The sequence below is a fragment of the Chiloscyllium punctatum genome, chromosome 42 (genome assembly GCF_047496795.1).
Source record: "Chiloscyllium punctatum isolate Juve2018m chromosome 42, sChiPun1.3, whole genome shotgun sequence".
NCBI lineage: Eukaryota > Metazoa > Chordata > Chondrichthyes > Orectolobiformes > Hemiscylliidae > Chiloscyllium > Chiloscyllium punctatum.
Window position 1 is genome coordinate 6,516,938 of NC_092780.1, and position 20,554 is coordinate 6,537,491.

At 41.5% G+C, this 20,554-nt stretch overlaps 1 protein-coding gene and 1 pseudogene across 1 annotated transcript in view; both read left to right on the plus strand.

The window, feature by feature from the left end:
• The first annotated feature begins 9,878 nt into the window (after positions 1-9,878).
• LOC140465691 (rho GTPase-activating protein 23-like) overlaps positions 9,879-20,554 on the plus strand; it is a 265,792-nt gene continuing 255,116 nt past the window's right edge. Inside the window, exon 1 of the mRNA XM_072561302.1 lies at positions 9,879-10,480. Coding sequence (XP_072417403.1) covers positions 10,253-10,480 — 228 coding nt within the window. The 5' untranslated portion in view covers positions 9,879-10,252. The remainder of the gene's footprint in view (positions 10,481-20,554) is intronic.
• Positions 15,956-16,072, plus strand: LOC140465957 (5S ribosomal RNA; annotated as a pseudogene).

The window sequence follows — 20,554 nt, forward strand, 5'->3', positions numbered from 1 at the left end:
CTTGTAAATCTTTCTCCTCTCACCTTTAAAAATGTAGCCCCTAATTGAATTGAATTTATTGTCATATGTACTGAGGCATAGTGAAAAGCTTTGTCTTGTGAGCAATACAGGCAGATCACATTGTTTACCATCTATGTTTCTTAACTATGTCAAAATCAAAAACACAGGTACAGGCGAATGTTATGAGTTTGAGTCCATTCAGTATTCTAACAACAGTAGGGAGAAACTGTTGTGAAACCAACTGGTGCATGTGTACAGGCTTCTGTATCTTCTCCCCGATGGTAGAGGTTGTTGAAAAACATTGCCAAGGTGGGATGGATCTTTGAGAATGCTGGCGGCCTTTCCTTGACAGCGGGCTTGGTAGAAGGATTCTATAGATGGGTGGTTGGCCCTTGTGATTGTCCAGGCCGAGTTCACCACTCTCTGTAACCGTCTCCAATCTTGATTGGTACAGTTGCCATACCAGGTAGTGATACATCCAGACAGAACGCTCTCGATGGTGCACCTATAAAAGTTGGCAAGGGTATTCACTGTCATGCCAAATTTCCTCACCTGCCTGAGGAAGAAGAGACATTGTTGGGCCTTTGTAACCAGTGCGTCCACGTGAAGAATCCAAGAAAGCTGGTTGTGGATGACCACTCCCAGGAGCTCGACACTTTCCACTTGTTCTACCTCTGTGCTGTTAATGTGTAGGGGGCATGACTAACATCCCGTTGAAAAGCAATAATGAATTCCTTTGTTTTGCTGGCATTGAGAGCTAGGTTGTTCTCAGTGCACCATTCTTCCAGGACCTTCTGCCAGTAGTCTGTTTTGTCACCATGTGAGATTCGACTGACTATGGTGGTGTCCTCAGCGAACTTGTAAATGGGATTAGTCTGGTATTTGGCGACGCAGTCATGGGTTTACAGTGAGTACAGTAGGGCATTGAGTATGCACCCCGGGGGGGTGGGGTGTGTCGGTCCATCCAGTGTTGAGTGTTAGTGAGGATGAAATATTGTCCGCGACCTTCACTGATTGTGGCCTGTGGGTCAGGAAACTTAGGATCCAGTTGCAGTGAACGGGGCTTAGTCAGAGATCACTGAGTTTAGTAATCAGTCTTGAGGGAACAAGACCTTTGCTATTCTCCTTATCCATGTCTCTCAGGATTTTAGAAGCCTCTAAGGTCACCCCTCAACCTCCTATTCTCAAGTGAAAGAAGTCCCAGCCTATCCTTATAACTCAAACCCTCCAGTCTTGGCAAAATGCTAATAGTTATTTTCCGAACACACACTAATTTAATAATATCCTCCCTCTGGGGAGGGTGACCAGAACTATACACAGTACTCCAAAAGCGGCCTCATAACATCCTGTACAACCTCAACATGACATCCCAACTCCTATACTCAATGGTCTGAGTAATGAAGGCAAGTGTGCTAAATGCTGCCTTAATCACCCAGTCTCCCTATGATGCAACTTTCAAAGAACAATATAATTTATCAGGACAAAAAGAAAATTCAAGGGACATGCACTGTTCGACAAAGGAATTATGACACTTATCTTCATTTCATCATGCTCATTCACTTTACCCTTACTTGGAGGCTGCCAGCCTCTGTGAACTGAGTTGCTTTCTAGCACATGGAGGAGGCGGCAACTTATCATGGAATACTGAACAGATAAGGAAGTGGACATGTTGGTGTATTGCACTGTGCTACATCGATGGCACATCCACAGAATATGCTAGTAATTTACAAGAGGAACCTCAATTATCTGAGGGACACGGGTGGGGAGTATTTCGTTCGGGTAATTGAATGCTGGATAATGTTGTTTAGCCAAGCATCGGGACCTTGCAATCTTTACGGATAGTCTGAAATTCAGATAATCGAATGCCGGATAATCAAGGTTCCTCTGTATGTAGCAGGTACGTAGATATTTGTAAGAATAGTAGGGAGTTAATGGTAGGGGATTTTTAACTTTCCAAACAGACGAGACTGCCACAGTGTGAAGGGAGTGGATGGAGAAGAACTTGTTCAGCGTGTACAAGAAAAACTTTCTTCTTCAGTATGTGGATGCACTTACTGGAGAAGGCGCAAAACTTGACCTTCTCTTGGGAAGTAAGACAGAGGAAGTGATTGAGGTGTCAATGGGGGAGCACTTTGGGGGAAGTGATCATAATTCTTTCAGTTTTAAAATAGTTGTGGAAAAGGATAGACCTGATCTAAAAGTTAAAGTCCGAAATCAAAGGAAGGCCAATTTTGATATATTCGTCAAGAACTCTCAAAAGTTGATTGGGGGTGGATACTTGCAGGTAAAAGAATGGCTGGAAAATGGGAAGCCTGGGAGTGTTGCCAAACAAAGAGACCTTGGAGTGCAGATTCATAGTTCCCTGAAAGTGGAGTCACCGGTAGACAGGCTACTGAAGAAGGTATTTGTATGCTTGTCTTTATTGATCAGTGCATTGAGTGTCGGAGTTGGGAGGTAGTGTTTTGGCTATACAGGGCATTGGTTAGGCCATGTTTGGAATACTGCATTCAATTCTAGTCTCCCTGCAATAGGAAAGATATTGTTAAATTTGAAAGCGTTCAGAAAACAAATTACAGGGATGTCGCCAGGATTGGAGGGTTTAAGCTATAGAGAGAGGCTGAATTAGGCTGGGGCGATTTTCCATGGAACATCGGAGGTGGAGGGATGACTTTCAGTCTATAAAATCGTGAGCATGGACAGAGAGAATAGTCAAGGTCTTTTCCCCAGGGTAGTAGAGTACAAAACTAGAGGGCATAGATTTAAGGTGAGAGAGGAATGATTTAAGAGAGACTGAAGGGACAACTTTTTCATGCAGAGAGAATAAACTGCCATAGGAAGTGGTGGACATTTAAAAGGGATCTGGGTGGTTATGTGAACAGGAAGGGTTTAGAGGGATCTAGGAGAAAGTGAGGACTGCAGATGCTGGAGAATCAGAGTAACAAAGGGTGATGCTGGCACAGATCAGTCTGCATCTGAAGCAGGAGTGTTGACATTTCAGGCATTCAGGAATGTGAAGGTGAAAGGGGATGATAGGGTGGAGCTGGGGGAAGGTAGGTGGGAAGGCGATTGTTGGATGCAGGTGGGGGGTAATTGTGTTAGGTCGATGGGGAGGGTGGAATGAGTAGGAAAAACAGAGGGCAAGATGATGTAGCAATTTGACGGATGAATCATTGAGTGAACATGATATACTTAATTGTAGTCCATGATTCTTGGTGAATTGAGTGTGCAGTGGCAGATTTGGAGTGAGTGGTGGCTGTGTGAATGTGATGAGCAGAGTGCAGAAGTAACCTTGAGGAATAAGAAGATCATTGACCTTCTGTATTGCTGCATATTGAATTTCACTTGGAGAATTGCACTGACTTGGGCTGCTATCTTGGTCTGGTCTGGCTGAGGCTCGCAGTGTGGCCTCCTTTGCTGAATTGTAGAAAATGGCACTGCTTTCATGTCCACCATCTTATCCATCAGGACATCGAGGTCCTTGTCAAGGAACCAAGGAGCTAACTTGCCTTTCTGGCCATTTTCATTGGGATTCTCTGGCAGAACCAGTGTGAAGGGCACTTCCTGCCTGCAGTGTACAGCAGTGTGCATCTGTGATTTAAATATGATGCCAGCAGAGCGAGTGTCACAAAGTCCAGGCAGCTGTGAGCACTTCCATGTGACCTGCCATATGGTTCCATGTGACAGACACTAAAGAGTCTCGTTGCATAATTAATTAGACAAAGTATTGAAGACTGAAATGGGGGAAAAAGGAATTGTTTTTAAAAAGCCAAGTTTGCTGCCCTTCCATTTTCAAAGCTCCTGGTTCATGTGATGGCAGAAGGTTTGCATTTGATATGGAGCTGAAGTATCTGTACATATGGAGATTCAGCTGACAACAAGTAGCTGATTGGTCTGTGAACGAATGATTAGTTATTGATGACAAAGTTTCTGCCTGTCAACAACAATGTGAGTAGTTTCCAGGTAGATGAACAGCTTGCGTCTGTGGACGAGAGAACCCATCAGGTCTCTGCAAGCTCAGGAGCTGTCTCTGCTATTCTCTGCAGCAAAACTACATGAAGCCCGTAGAAAAAGTTTATTTTCTGTTCGCTAGTTGCTTTAAGCTGTAACATCTTATGTAAAAATTCAGAGACCTTTTAAGTGTGAACCTGTCACTCAGTGCCTCCTACAAACAAGTCAAAGTACCGGGAGAGAAAAATGAGAAGCAGCATTCTGATCAGAAGACTCATCTCAGCAAATCCTGTGAACAAGAACCTCTGAAGTGCTTTCCCAATCTTTTCCTCCATGTATAATACTGATCTATTTTTCTGTTCCTGCTCTCTATGTATACACGGGGAAATTTAAAAAGGGATTAGAATTTTAACTGGTAAAGTTATATGCCAATAGTTCACAATTGTTTATGCATAACTACAGTCTATTTATTTGTAATAAATGGTAATTCTTGTTTACAAATAGCTGGACTGCATTTCTGTCAACTTGGGTCTATGGTCAGCTAAGTTAGGAAATTCTGCATCAGTTTTAAAAATCAATTTGTTTTTTTGATCAACTTGATGTCCATCACACTATATCCCAGTGAAACTGGGATAGTGTGGGGGCTTACCTGGGATTGAGTTGCAACAGGGGCAACAAAAATTTGGCTGTAATGTTACTAAATAAAACTGTACTGCATTGAAGACTTTGCACTGGAAAAGCAAAGGATTTTATACAAGTGGCAGAGTTGTCCCTGACAGTCTTAAGGTAGCTTTCAAAGACTAGGTTGATGGACTTAGAAATAACCTGGAGGTAACATTGCCTGATAAAGCTTGAAAGATTGATTGATACTAGCATGGCATGTAGATTTAGAGGAGATACAACAGGGATTAGCTATTCTAGGTAATGAAATATTGGAATTAAATGATATTCAGTTACAGTTGAAGCCGTTTAAGCATAAGTAAATTAAGCAACTGTAGATGGTGGAAAAAAAAATATTTGGATGGGTATATAAATAAGGAAGATGTATAGGGATATGGGCCAGACTCTGGCAAATGGGGCTAGTTTAGTTGGGAAACCTGCTTGTCATGGACGCGTTGAACTCTGTTTCTGTGCTGTGTAATTCTATGACTCTGTAAAGACAAAACCCTTCTGTAGTTAAAACAGTGATAAGAAAATTTGGTAACCAATCACAGTGTACAAGAAAGCTGAAAATAAATTTGGAATATGTTGTAAATACAGAATGGCCCATCAGCATTAAAAAGTAAGTAGGTAAATTGATATTTCACATGTAAACTGAGATTCTGCAGTGTTATAGCCTAACGTTTCACTCAAAATATTAAGTGTCTTGAACTTCCTCTGATGCTGATGATCCTAATATATATTTTAGGCATTTTCTGTTTTTCTTATTAACTCCTTCTTCAAATTTCCAGCATAGCATTTACATTTTTTCTTTTGATCTACTCAGAAGAGTACAAGTGAGATCAATTTTAGCTTGTCGATGCAACAAATCAGATTCAATTATTCCCTGAGTGCACTAAATCCGTTTTTATTTCAAAAATATATTTTATTCATAAAATATCTTTATATTCATATAGTCACGAAAGCAGTTTGGTTTTGATACAGTAGCACATGAAGAAACAAACATTGGAGTTTGCAAACACGCCAAAGACATCTCATACTTGTATAAGACTACATTTACGTGCATTTGATGCACGAGCAGGGGGGTGTCTGATAATTGAAAGGATGCCTGTTATGCTTTGGCAGAAAGATCTTAGACAGTGGTCTATCCCCACTGTACCTTGGTGGCAGCTGCCCCAAGCTTTAGTGCGTCACTCAACACATCATCATGGATCTTGGAATGTGCTAGTCTGTAACCCTCTGTCGAGGTCAACTTCTTGCTCTGGAAGTACAGCAAGTTGTTAGAATATGAAAGAGTGTCTTTCACTAATTTGATGGTCTTAGTGTGTGCCAGGGAACAGATCGTAGAGCATAGTGTGTGCATCGTGGAGCTGCTTAGGGTGAACCTCGACAAAATCCACTGCATGTCGCTCCAGACTTTCTTTGCAAAGGCACATTTCAGAAAGAGATGTGTGACAGTCTCTACCCACACGCGGTGATGCAGACAGTTCGGGCGTACATGAAGGATTTCACAGGTAGTGCCCTTCTGACCGCCAGCCAAGCGATGTCTTGATGCTTGTTGGAAAGTTCTGATGATGATGCTTTCTTCCAAGTGCTTTTACAGTCTGCTCAGGGAACAACCAAACAGGAAGTACCATCTCTTTTTTTCCTGCAGTCATGAGAATACTACATGCTGACCAGTTTCTGATGTACTTGTCATCAAAGGTGTTTTTCTTTGCAAATTTCTCTGCGAAGGACAGGTGATATGAAATGGTCCAACTACTCTGATCTGCAATGAGGCCAGACCCATCCTTCATGAGACCGGGGACAGGTATTACCTCAATACGTAATGAGTCTTGGTGTTTGTGTACTGAGGGTCTACACACAACTTGATGCAGTCACACAAAGATAGCCATTAGGTAGCACCTCCAGGTAAGTTGTGCTGACTGTGAAGGAAGTAAAGGATTGGCCCATTTCCCAAAGAATATGGCCTTACTCTTGCCTTGATTTACCTTCGCTCCTGAGGCCTGTTCAACTTGGTCACAGATGCTTATAAGTCTGGTTAATAATGGTGGATCCCTGCAGAAAACAGTGAGGTCATCCATGTATCGAGAGGCTTTGACCTGCACACCTCTGCTGTCTGGAATAGTCACTCCTCTCAGGCTTGCATCCTTCCTGATGGACACAGCAACAGGCTATATACAACATACATAAAGGCAGGAGAGAATGGGCAGTCCTGCCTGACTCTGGATCTGATTGGGAAGTTTTGATTCCAGCTCATTGATTAAGACTGCACTACTGATGTTGGCGTAGAGCAGTTGGATCCAATTGTGGATTAAACTGATAGTCGAGAGAAAATAAAAACTAAAAAAGAAAGGCCTTGTCTACTCACACAAGACAGATGGTGTCACAGAAACAATGTGGTTTTTCTTGTTTTGAACTTCAAAAGCTGAAGTCTGCCATGGCATATCCTGAGCAAAATCAAGTAAAATCTATTCCGTGATGTCACACCTGGAAACATTGGAATGTTACAGAAAGATTTATCTTATGAAGTAACTTCCAAACAACATAATTTTGTTCCTTTTTTCTTTTTTTGGCTCATTTCATTTTTAATCTAGAAGATTATAATTTTTAAAAAAGGTGATTAATCTAACCATTGAGAAACTAAATTCCAGTTTGGGTATTGAAATTATTACAGGTACAAGATCCTTTATCCGAAATGCTCGGGACCAGCTGTTTTTTGGATTTTGGAACTTTTGGTTTTCAGAATGTGACAAGTTTAATGGTGAGAATTTTAAAAAATCTTACGGGAGAAGTAGACTTCTAACTAAGAACGCACTTGGCTACGCCCAGCCACGTTGCACCTGAGTGACACACATCGAGTGGGTGTCGACTTGGGGGCGTTCACAGAGAAACCTCAGGCCTGTCGGTGCTTGGCCATGCCATGCCATGTCGCATCTGAGTGATACACATCGAGTGGGTGTCGACTTGGGTTAACTGTTTGCTCTCCAAGCAACCTTTGTTAATGAGAAAAAAACGAAAAAAATCTTTGGATTTGGAGATTTTCGGGTTTTGGATGTTCAGATAAAGGATCTTGTACCCGTATTTCATGTATTTGTCTAGAAAGTTGGTTTTAAAATCTTCATGACTTACTGCTGCCATTGACATTCTTAGTGCACACAGCTAGAACTGCAGTGAATTTAGTATTAACGGTCAGTTGCTTTTAGTGAGCTAGTGTGGATTGTTTATTATCAGCATACATCAAATCTTTGCTGAAATAGTTGCATGCTAAATATCTGTGGTATTTCAATGTAGGAACTGAAATGTATAGTGTGATTTCCATGGCGAGTCCATTTTGGGGGGAAAAACACTTTTTGATATAAAATATTATAAATTGGTATGGCACATTTGGTTCAAGCAATGACTAAATGAATCAACAGGGCCATTTTGCCCAAGGTGAGGGAGTGAGCTGTTTGCTGCATTTGTGTGCGCTCTGGGGTAGTGAGGAATACATTAACAGAAGAGAGCAATGATCTCAGTCACTGAGTTCTGTTGGAAATTTCCTGAAGAAGTCAGGATTGAATGCAACCATGACATTCTTTGTGGTAAATGGGCTGCAAACACTTCACATGGAAATGGCTGCTTGGAGAGAATACAAATAATCTGTGCAACTGTACCAACCTTGGAGTTCATTCATGCAGTTACATGAGAAAATGGGCAGAAATAAATACCTACACCTGTTTATAATCAGCATACAAATAAACAGGAGAGCTCTTGAGGCACAGTGGTGACATCCCTACCTTTAGAACGAGAAGACCTGGGTTCATGTTTCGTATGCTGCTGACATATGTCATATACACATCTGAACAGATTTATTAAAAACTTACAGATAAATAGGGAAAACTGTTGTGGTGCAGTGATAGTGTCCCTAGCTGTGCATTAGAAGGCCCAGGACACTGTCAGTGCGCCACAAGAGCTCCTGCAATTGCAATATTTTTAATCAGCCTGTTCAGGGATATAATTACACACCTTTTGAACTCTTGCTTCCAGTCTCAGGTGGGGACACTGCCACTGTGGCACAAGAGCCCCCAAACTGCAGTTATGCCATTACTGAGATGAGCTTTCAATTCCAGAGTCCTTAATTTAAATTCCACCAGTGGCAATTACAGGATTTGAACTTCCACCCAGGATTAATCTGCACCTCTGAATTACCAGTCTCATGATGTTAACCACTGCACCACCCTCTCCCTCTAGATCTTCAGCTAAGTTGCAGTTCTATATATCTGGAACTCAATTCCTGGTTGTTCTCATATACTGACTGACCAGCTCTTTTGTAAAATATAAGTCATTCAAAATTCTGTAGATCACACTCCCTCTCATCGCACAGAATTATGTGACCTCATTACTCCAGTTATTTCGAAGTTACATTAGCGTTCCAGCAAATTCACTTGCAATCATGCCCTTTTAAAAATATACTATTAGGTAATCTACCCTACTCCATAATTATTGAAGGTTCATTTGTCTTGTGTACCAAGCCCTGAAGAATTCCTTTCTGAGATGGGTATTTCTCAATTTCCCCTTTTGATTTAAGAAATCTCCTTTTTAAAACCATTTTAAACACCCAATACTTCACTCTTGTCCTCAACATCCTTTACATGAAGAATGCTTTATTAATTAATTTATTTTGTCCATATACCTTTTTGCTTTTATAGCACAGCATAGTAAGTAAGGTGCAATATAAGTGCAACTGCATAGTTAAGAATAAGACTTTTTAATATGTCAGTTATTTCTATCACACACAAATCTTGCATATAAGCCTGTTTTTAACATTTAAATTTGTGCATTATCTGCGAAATTGTAGGAGCAGCTATTTTGTGAAATAATGCAAATGTTCCTTTAAGGCAATACAGGGGTTACTTCAATTACTAACTGTTAATGAAAAATGTTTTGGAGGCACAATTTGGGTCTGCTCATGCACCAATTAGCTCATCTTAGCTCTTGAAAAGGAACTTTATGAACAGGAGAATGACATCATGTGTTTATCTAAAAGACAACAGCCGAACCCACAAGATTTTTATTAAGGCGGGAGGGGCAAGTGTAACAAATTTGTTTGACCGCTTGTTTATTCAGAATGCTCTGACATGTGACAGAATTTTCAGCAATGTGTAACTTCCAATAGTTTACTGTGAGCGTCAGCTAGCAAGTGGGGTCAGAGGTCAGTGGTTGGGGCCAACAACCCAGTACAGCTGCTTGTTCACAGTGTGCAGTATACTGGGAAGTGTACAGGACTGTTGAGTGAGTTTTCAGTTTACATTTGAATGTCTGACATTCTAGCTAAACAGATTGAGCCTGGCAGTCAGCAGTATGCCCTGTAGCATAATTGTTAACCATCTTTGGAATATATTTAGGATCATTGATGAATGATAGGAATGAGGAAGAATAAAGCATGCTGGATCCTGCATTGTTCTAATTACCAGATGAACATTTCATTGTGATATATGTTGTGTAGTTTGTTTCGTTGCGGATGGAAATCTGAAAAAAACAGCCAATCTCAAACTTCTGACAACCATTTCTGAAAAGATCACTTGCCTATGGGTTGAAAGTTGTTTTTTTTCAGTTGGATTAAAGTGAACTAAGGAACAGATGCAGATTTATCTGTGAAACTATGTCCAATATTGGAAAATCTGCCTGCAACCCAGGCTTGATCTACCAGCACTGGAACTGGGAAAGATCAGTGGGGATTGACTGCAGTTCTCCGGAGCCCCGCTGCATTTGGTTAGCTGCACTAAGGAATGTAACCTCTGAGGTAAATTCCAGGAAGAAGAGAGACAGTGATATCTCAACTGTCAAAAGAAAGCACAGCTTTCCTGTTTGGAAGGAGGAGGAGTTGCTGGTAAGGTTTTTTGGTTTGAAAGCTATGAAGTATTTGCATCAAAGTGTACTATGTCGAGGAAAAGGAGGATGCAGTCACATTTAATTTCCTAGATCCGGTTTTGCCTCAGGAAATCTTAAATAGAATGCAAGTGCAGACAGTCCTTTTGTCTGTGCAAACATGTACCACAAGTGTCTGCCTAACAAGACCCCTTTATGGCCTGTCACTGTAATCGCTCTTTGTGCTATTGATAGCCACATTAAACTGAGTGTTGAGATGATGCATTCATGGAAGATTTCTGTAAAATTCTTATGCTAATGATTAAAATGTATTTAACTAGCTTTGAATCAGCTACTTAGGCCTTGCTGGGCTAAAAAGCAGAAATCTTTTTTGTGACATGGACTGACCAAAGAAGCCCAGTTTTTTGGAAAAAAATCTTTATAAATATTAGTGTTAATCAGTGACCTATGCATACAACAATAATAGCACGATCCTTTTAAATATGTGCTGGTGCCTCCGCATATTTGAAAGTTAAATCCCACTACACTATAGAATCCTTTAGACTGCTTTATGTAACAGTTGTTGGTAAAGATCTTTTACTCTAGAGTAAAGGTAGTATTTGAAGCAGAACTCTAAGTCATCCAGAAAAAAAACAGTTGTGGTGAAGACATTCATATTTTCACAATCAGAAACTGTTTCATACACAGGATACTTATATATGCGCACTGCTGACCACCACTACTTCTGCTATCATTGACAAGAATCCAGAGCTGTAGGGTGGAGTCAGTGGTATGAGTATAACTCCTATTCCTGAACAATTAATAGTAGACTTGAAACCTTCACAGTATCTACCACTGGAGAAACATTAGTTAATGGACTTACTTCTATTCAACATTTATATCTGAAATAAGTCTATTCTGTAGTTCTTTCTGGATAAATAGTGTAATAGGTTATGTTGGATTTATAATCTATTGAATAAGAGTTCAAAACTCACCATGGCAGAGTAGTAGTTCTGAAAAAAAGACAGAATTATTTCTGCATTGGCATGAGGTGAAGGTGAATCTGTCAGATTATACGAAGAAGCCCTGGTTCATTACGTTTCTATAAGGCAAGAAACATGTTGTATTTCTACCTGCTGGCTGATTTAGGGCCAACACCACTGTTGTGCCCTTTTAATTAATAGCCATTTAGTCATAGCAAATCAGTATGAAGACAGCTGCAATGGTTCCAAGAGAATGGCTATTATATTATTTTTCTCATCACAAAACCGTATATAGAACAATACAGCACAGAACAGGCCCTTCGGCCCTCGATGCGCCGACCTGTGAACTATTCTCAGCTCGTCCACCTACACTATCCCAAAATCATCCATGTGCTTATCTAAAGATTGTTTAAACCTTCCTAATGTGGCTGAGTTGACTACATTAGCAGGTAGGGCATTCCACACCCTTAATACTCTGTGTTAAGACATCTGTCTTAAATCTATCACCCCTCAATTTGTAATTATGCCCTCTCGTACAAGCTGATGTCGTCATCATCCTAGGAAAAAGACTTTCACTGTCTACCTTATCTAATTTTCTGATCATCTTGTATGTCTCTATCAAATCCTCTCTTAGCCTCCTTCTTTCCAATGAGAACAGACCCAAGTCTCTCAGCCTTTCCTCATAAGACCTCCCCTCCAGACCAGGCAACATTCAGGTAAATCTCCTCTGCACCTTTTTTCCAATGCTTCCACATCCTTCCTGAAATATGGGGACCAGAACTGTACACAATATTCCAAGTGTGGCCGCACCAGCGTTTTGTACAGTTGCAGCATGATATCGCGGCTCCGGAACTCAATCCCTCTATGAATGAAATCTAACACACCGTATGCCTTCTTAACAGCACAATCCACCTGGATGGCAACTTTCAGGGATCTATGTACATGGACTCCAAGATCCCTCTGCACATCCACACTACCAAGAATTTTTCCATTGACCCAATATTCTGCCTTCCTGTTATTCTTCCCAAAGTGCATCACCTTCCATTTAGCTGCATTGAACTCCATTTGCCACCTTTCAGCCCAATTCTGCAGTTTATCCAAGTCCCCCTGCAACCTGTAACATTCTTCCACACTGTCCTCTACTCCACCAACTTTGTCATCTGCAAATTTACTAATCCATCCACCTATACCAGTGTCTAAGTCATTTATAAAAATGACAAACAGCAGTGATCCCAAAACAGATCCTTGTTGCACACCACTAGTAACCGGACTCCAAACTGAATATTTTCCATTAACCACCACTCGCTGCCTTCTTTCAGAAAGCCAGTTTCTAATCCAAACTGCTAAATCACCTTCAATTCCATGCCTCTGCATTTTTTCCAACAGCCTACCATGTGGAACCTCCTCAAAGGCTTTACTAAAGTCCATGTATACCACATCAACTGCCCTACCCTCATCTGCATGCTTGGTCACCTTCTCAAAAAAACTCAATGAGGTTTGTGAGACATGACCTGCTCTTGACGAAACTATGTTGACTATCTGAAATCAAATTGTTGCTTGCTAGCTGATTATAAATCTTATCTCTTATAATCCTTTCCAAAACCTTTCCTACAACAGCAATAAGGCTCACTGGTCTATAATTACCAGGGTCATCACTACTGTCCTTCTTGAACAAGGGCACAACATTTGCAATCCTCCGGCCCTCTGGTACTAAACCTGTAGACAATGACGACTCGAATATCAAAGCCAAAGGCTGTGTCATCTCCTCCCTAGCTTCCCAGAGAATCCTCTGATAAACCCCATCTGGCCCAGGGGACTCGTCTACTTTCACTCCTTCTAGTATTGATAACACCTGTTCGTAACTAACCTCGATCCTTTCTAGTCTAATATCTAGTACCTCATTCTTCTCCTCTACAATATTCTCCTTTTCCTGAGTGAAAACCGATGAGAAATGTTGGTTTTGCATCTCTTCGATCTCCACAGGGTCCACACTCAACTTCCCACTTTTGTCTTTGGCCCTATTCCTACCCTAATCATTCATTTATTCCTCACATACCTATAGAAAGCTTTAGGGTTCTCCTTTATTCTATTTGCTAAAGACTGCTCGTGTCTTCTCTTTGCTCTTCTTAACTAGAGTCATAGAGATGTACAGCATGGAAACAGACCATTACGTCCAACCTGTCCATGCCGACCAGATATCCCAACCCAATCTAGTCCCACTTGTCAGTACCTGGCCCATATCCCTCCAAACCCTTCCTATTCATATACCCATCCAAATGCCTCTTAAGTGTTGCAATTGTACCAGCCTCCACCACTTCCTCTGGCAGCTCATTCCATACACTTACCATCCTGTGTGTGAAAAAGTTGCCCCTTGGGTCTCTTTTATATCTTTCCCCTCTCACCCTAAACCTGTGCCCTCAACTCTGGACTCCCTGACCCCAGGGAAAAGACTTTGTCTATTTACCCTATCCTCTCTCTTTAAATCCTTCCTAGCTGATCTGTAACACTCCATTGCCTCATCTGAACCATATTGCCTCATCAACACATAAGCCTCCTTCTTCTTAACAAGAGATGCAATTTCTGTAGTAAACCACTGTTCCCTTACCTTTATCACTTCCTTATGTGACCTGCCCTCCATCCTGGCACCCTTACATTTGCTGCTGAAAAAGGGTCAGTCTCGAAAATGGTCTTGTAGCCAAGATGCAGCTTATAGGGAAGTAAAGAAGCAGCTATCAACTTCTAAGATGTTGGTATACTACCGTCCCAAGTGAGATGTGGGACTGACATGCAATGCCTCCTGTATTGTATTGGGTTGGTGTTAGCTCACCAGTGGCCCAGCAAAGAGGAATGCCAAATTGTATATGCTTCCCAGACTTCAGCTGATGCCAAATGAAGATATGCTCAGATAGAGAAGGAAGGTTTGGTGGTCATCTTTGGTGTGAGAAAGTTCTACTGAGACATTTATGGATGTAAATTTGTAATTGTAATGGGCTATTTAAAGAGAACAGGATTGTGCCATCCATAGCTTCAGGTTGAATTCAGCGGTAGGCTCTTATTCTGAGAGTGTACAATTACAAGTTGGAACACCATCTGGGACGCCAAGTGGCAAATGTGGATGCCTTGAACTGCCTCCCATTAGGGGAAAAAACCACCAATGGTGCCGCCACTGGAGAAGATAGTATCCTGGCAAAACTAAAACAGCTGGTGGTGTTGGGGTAAACAAGTGTTGTCATAGCCAGAATTGAAATCCTTCTGGCCCCGGCAAAACCAGACCACCATAGAGGGCGGCATGTTATCGGGAGCAAGAATGATTGACCCGAGCAAATATCGCCCCCAGAGACTGACTGAACTCTACCAGGCTTATCCAGGGTTTTTCAAAATGAAGATTCTTCATGTCTAGTGGCTAGGATTGGCTGTGTTGGTGGGGCAGCGCCCAGAGTGCCAACAAGGACAAATTACCACCAACAGCTCCCCCACATTCACTAGAATGTCCGGTTAAACCCTGGACTCAGTGGTACATCAACTATGCTGGTCCTTTTGTCGGCTCTGTTTTTAGTGATTATGGACATCCATTCAAAGTGGTTGGATATGCGTAGAGTTCATTCGTCAAACACCGGAATGATGTTTGAACCATTGTGAGCATCTTTTGCAATTCATAACACTTGGAGGTGTTGGTCACAGCCAACAGGCCATAATTTACCAGCAGGGAATTTGAGTATTTCTGAAAGTCAAATGGCATTTGGCATGTAAGGTCAATTCAATGCTAATGTCCAATGGTCTGGTGGAAAAAGCAGCCCAAACTTTGAAGGCAGGCTGAAAGAAACGGCCTACAGATCCACTCTATACGAAACCGTCCTGGTTCGTGTTTGGTTATTGGACTACCCCTTATGCAACTACAGAGACTGCACCAGCAGAGTTGCTTATGGGTAGCAGACACCGTATCAGATTAAACCAGATCTTCCTGGCCCTGGGCTGGACGGTAAAATGAAATCGATGCTGGATACAAGACACCTCTAAGTTAGACAGACAGTTCACTTCAGGGATTAAGATTTGTGTAGTAACCACCAGAATGGCAGTGAATGGGTAAGAGGCATGGTTGACTTGAGAACAGGTCTGGTGATATACAAAGTTCTGGTTGCTGTTAGAACCTGTGAGTTCTCACCCTCCACCTAGCATCAAAGAAATCTCTGAGGATGAGATGGACACAGCAGATGTTGCAGCCTTGATGTCATTACCTCCTGAAGAAGTAGAGAACTTTTGGCTGAAATACTCCAGTCGCAAGAGATGGATACTCGCACTGGATCGTAGCCTGAGGTTGAATTGGAGGAACTGGATTTGGTGCAAAAATGGCCTAGGAGCAGCTACAGGAAAATCAATGGGCCTACGTCCCAGGACAGGATGTAGTGTTTGGAGTGATGTCAACCAGGTGGATCTCCAAGAATTGAGTTCTGTGATTGGGGCTGTTAATGTGGTGCAATCAGGGAGTCCTGACTGACAGATATAAACAAGAGTATGTCTGTGGCCATACTAGTCTGAAAATACCCGATCTCATCTGATCTCAAGTTGAGCAGACTCAGGCCTAGTTAGTACTTGGATGAGAGTCTGCCTGGGAAAGCCAGGTGCAGCAGGCCCAGACAGAGTTCCGTGTTGGCCCGGCGATCCCATACTTGTACCTGTGCCCCACAACCTGAGCCACCTCAAGCGTATGTAGTATGTCTTCAGGAAATGCAAAATGGTGGGCCCTGTACAGACTGCTGCTGCATGCCATTCATCTCTTCTTTATCCACTGCCTGGACGTGACTTGGCACGCTTATTTACCACTGGGTGGTGGGGATCACTAGTGGAGGGCTTTTTATGCGGGAGTCCTCCCTCTTTCCCTCCGGTTTCTGAGGGTAGAGGGCATTGCATGCAGCAGTCCCTTGCAACCGTAGATTGTGGTGGTTTACAGACTCCCAACCCAACTGTTTGTTTTATAGAGCTGTGGAGTCCATGGGCCATGTGTATATTGGTTTTGGGTGTTTGCACTCCCTTTTTTAGTTATCTGAAGGACGACCTTCTCAGCATCATGCTCCTGATTTTTGGCACCCAGTGTGGAGGGATGCGGGCAGGTTGGAGGTACTCCAAATGGGTCTGCTTTTAGACTTGGCCAGGCTGGTTATAAATAGGTCTAGGCAACAGGCTGAGGAGGATGTCATTTCGGCCGATTGCCTGCCCCTCTTCCACGGTTATGTTCTGTCTGACGTGCCCTTGGAGAGGGAACACATGGTGTCCACCAAAGCTCTCACCTTTTAGGGAGAGGTGGGTACTGTGCGGTGGTGGGGTGGAGTGCTTTATTTTCCCCTCCAATTCTCTTTGGATTTGAATCTCTACCATTTCTCCGCCCCCCCCCCCCCCCCCCCCCCCCCCACATCTCTCTCTCTCTCTCTCTCTCTCTCTCTCTCTCTCTCTCTCTCTCTCTCTCTCTCTCTCTCTCTCTCTCTCTCTCTCTCTCTCTCTCTCAAGCGCACACTTTCACACACACCACTACTGTTGTATAGCAGTTGTGTGGGGGTTAATATATTTTCAAAAAGCAAAGGGGATAAAAAACAAAAAATATACACAACCAAATAGGAGTGTCAGGGATTCTGTTCACTCGAGGAGCAGGTGCTGAGCTAGCTGGGTCAGAGATGTACTGTGCATGTGTGAATAAAGGGTGACTGGATACTGGCCTTCGTGGAGTTATTTCAGCTATCAGTTTCAACATTGGGCATTATCCAATTTAATGGCCACATTACTCCACCATTTTAATTTTTACAGATCCCAGAGACTTAGAACATTTTTTTATTATTATTTGTTTCCCTGATTCATATTTCTAATTTGTCATTTTTTAATCTATTCTCTCATTTAGTAGTTTATGAAACTGAAGAAAGCCTGATTAATTTGGCTCCTTTTAAAGCATCAATACATTTGGATTGGTAAAGGATCCTTTTTAAATTAATCTTATGACCAAGTGAAAGAGGAGTCAGTTTAAGGAGGGAAGTTAGTTCCTTACTCTTCATTCAGGAGCATAACCATTTTGGAGTATCTTATTTGGAATCATAAGTTGGGGATCTCTGCCAATTGTCTGGTCATTACTCATGGATAGCAAAATCTGTTTTGTCGGCAGTTTGTAGCCTCTTACTATTTAGAAAATTTTCGGATTTGTCTGCTAAGGTTCAGATATGGCGCGGACTCTGAATTAACCATATAGACAGACAAAGTGAAGAACGACAGACCTGGAATGTGATGAAAGTTTTGTGAAGATATTGCAATAACTCCCAATTGATCTATTGCACAATTAATTGCCCCCAAGTTATATTTATCATGAAGATTGCTGATATTGTTGGTTTTACATAAGTAATAAATGGCTTTTCTTGTTTTATGAAAAGTAGTTTACAACATTCTAGGAATGAGAATAATAGAAACTCTTAAAACCATTAATTAACTGCCCTGGCAATTAGCCCAAAATCCCTCTTTTCTCTTCTCTCCCCCCCTCCCCCCCCTCCCCCCCCAGCCTGTTCTTAAACCTGACAGACAAGACAAAAGGCTAGTAGTGGAGGTTAGATATTAGGTTAAAGATAGAAAGAGGGAATGTTGGTAAGCTATATGCTGCACTCAATATTTGAATCTCAGGCTAGCAGTTTCAACTTGCAAATATGCTAAACTCCTCTGATCAGTTCTGCAACAGTTTGTTGAGGAAAGAACTGAAACTTTTGAAAGAGTTACTCAGTTGAGTTGGTTTTTCTGAACAGTCCCCACCTGGTACCCTACCACTTGGACATTTGTGATATGACTCCTCACTGAAAACAGTCTTTCACTCACCTTTTACTGCTCCAGTCAGTTATTTGTTCTTTGCTTCAAGCAGGCAAGCATGGTACTCCTGTCCAGGAGTCATTCTTTCTTAGATCTCACTGTTCAAATTCTAGCTGTTGTCTAACTGCATAAAGCTGCAGTATTTTACTTTAGACTCTGGCTCCTCATTTTTCCCTCCAGATTGTAACAGTTTTTAATTGATTATTTTGGACCCTGTTACAAGGTCGTAAGGTTAACCTTGCTCTTACCTTTGGCTTTCTGCAGTTGTCTCCAAAGTTGATTTCCTAACCAGACAGGTTGCTGACTGAATCATGAACCTTACACAGAATTCCAGTCTTCCTGACAAAAATCTTTTTCTAAAAGTTTAATATTAAAAGTTAATTGTAGAAGGAAAAAGTTCGAATGAATGGCTAGGGATATGACATATTACCCCATTAAAAGGAATGAAACACATTCCAGGGTATTTCATTACACTTAATTATGTGCAACAAACTCAACTTCATATCCCTTCTGTGAAATCTTTACAATCTTGAACCCCTATCTTACTCTAACAACAACAGTATACATTCTTAATTATTATGTATTTACACAGATAATTCAGACTTGTTTATACTCTTGTCAAGGCATCTTCTGTTCCATTATCCATACCCTTGATATGGCATAACTTAGTATAAAAATGGTTAATTGACAAGCCCCACTGGAACAACTGTGGTATTTTATGTTCAAATCTCTCAATAAAAGTTCATGGGTCGTAGTCTGTAAGCACCATGATGTACATACACCTTGAATTGCTGAAGGGCCTCCAATACCACCACTCTCCCTTCTTAATGGTGGAGCATTTTCTGTGATGAAAATTTAGCTTTGTTTCTTCGAAAAGTAGCCCACCAGCTTCTTGATTGTTTGGGAGCTATCGTATAGCATCTTAGCCACTTTCCCACATTTTCCCCAATACTTTAGTATCAAATATTACTGTTTGATATGCTGCATTTATAAATTTCCTTGTTAAAAACTTTGAATGATGAGAACCAAATTGCAAAATGGCAATTCTTTACATGTGCACAATACTGGATTCTGTAGTTCCATCAAGCATCATTAGCCAAAACAATTTCAAGTAGGGAAAAAAATAGTATTTCTTAATTGGTAACTATGAAGCTAACTTTATTGTAAACTTGCTGATAAAACCAATTGGGACATAAATACATAGATCCTCATCTAAAATCTCCATTTATTTTGTGCCTATTTAGTTCTAAATAGGTAGCAAATTCATTTGAGTGCCAGAATCAGGACCAGAAGTCTTTGATTTGCATTTTGCTGCACTTCATTTGGTCTTTTATTCTGTTTACATGGATATAATATTTCAATGTCTTAGAAGATGAACCGTGATCCTGCAGGGAGTCAATGGTCCGTACTGCCCAGTTTCAAAGTCTGTCAATGGTAATCAGTAGGGAACAGGTTTTATATAGGAAAATAAAGACAGACTTTTAGCCCTTAACATTACTCCCTTAACAGATCCCATGCCCTTACATGCACCGCATAGCCTTTCATACACTTTCTACCAACCTATGCCCTTGTAGCCAGCATGATGGCTGCTTACACCCTTGTGTGAAAATTACAAGCCCATTCACCCACTATGCATTCTATACAAAACCACCAAACATCATAGAACATTACAGCACAGTACATGCCCTTTGGTCCTTGATGTTACACCGACCTGTGAAACCAATCTGAAGCCCATCTAACATACACTATTCCATTACCATCCATATGCTGATCCAATGCCCTTTAAAGTTGGCGAGTTTACTGCTGCTGCAGGCAGGGTGTTCCACATCCTTACTACTTTCTGAACAAAGAACCTACCTCTGACATCTGTCCTATATCTATCACCCTTCAATTTAAAGCTATGTCCTCTTGTGCTAGCCATCACCATCAAAGGAATAAGGCTGTCACTGTCTACCCTATCTAATCAATCTTGTATGTCTCTTAAGTTACCTCTCAACCTTCTCTCTAATGAAAACCGTCCCTCAGACCTTCCTCGTAAGACATTCCCTCCATACCAGGTAACATCTTGGTAAACCTTCTCTGCATCCTTTCCAAAGCTTTCACATCCTTCCTATAATACTCAAAATGTGGCTGCATGAGAGATTAGTACAGCTGCAACATGATCTTATGGCTCGGAAGCTCAATCCCTCCACCAGTAAAACCGAACACACCATACACTGCCTTAACAACACCATTAACCTGGGTGGTAACTTTCAGGGATCTATGCACATGGACACACAGAT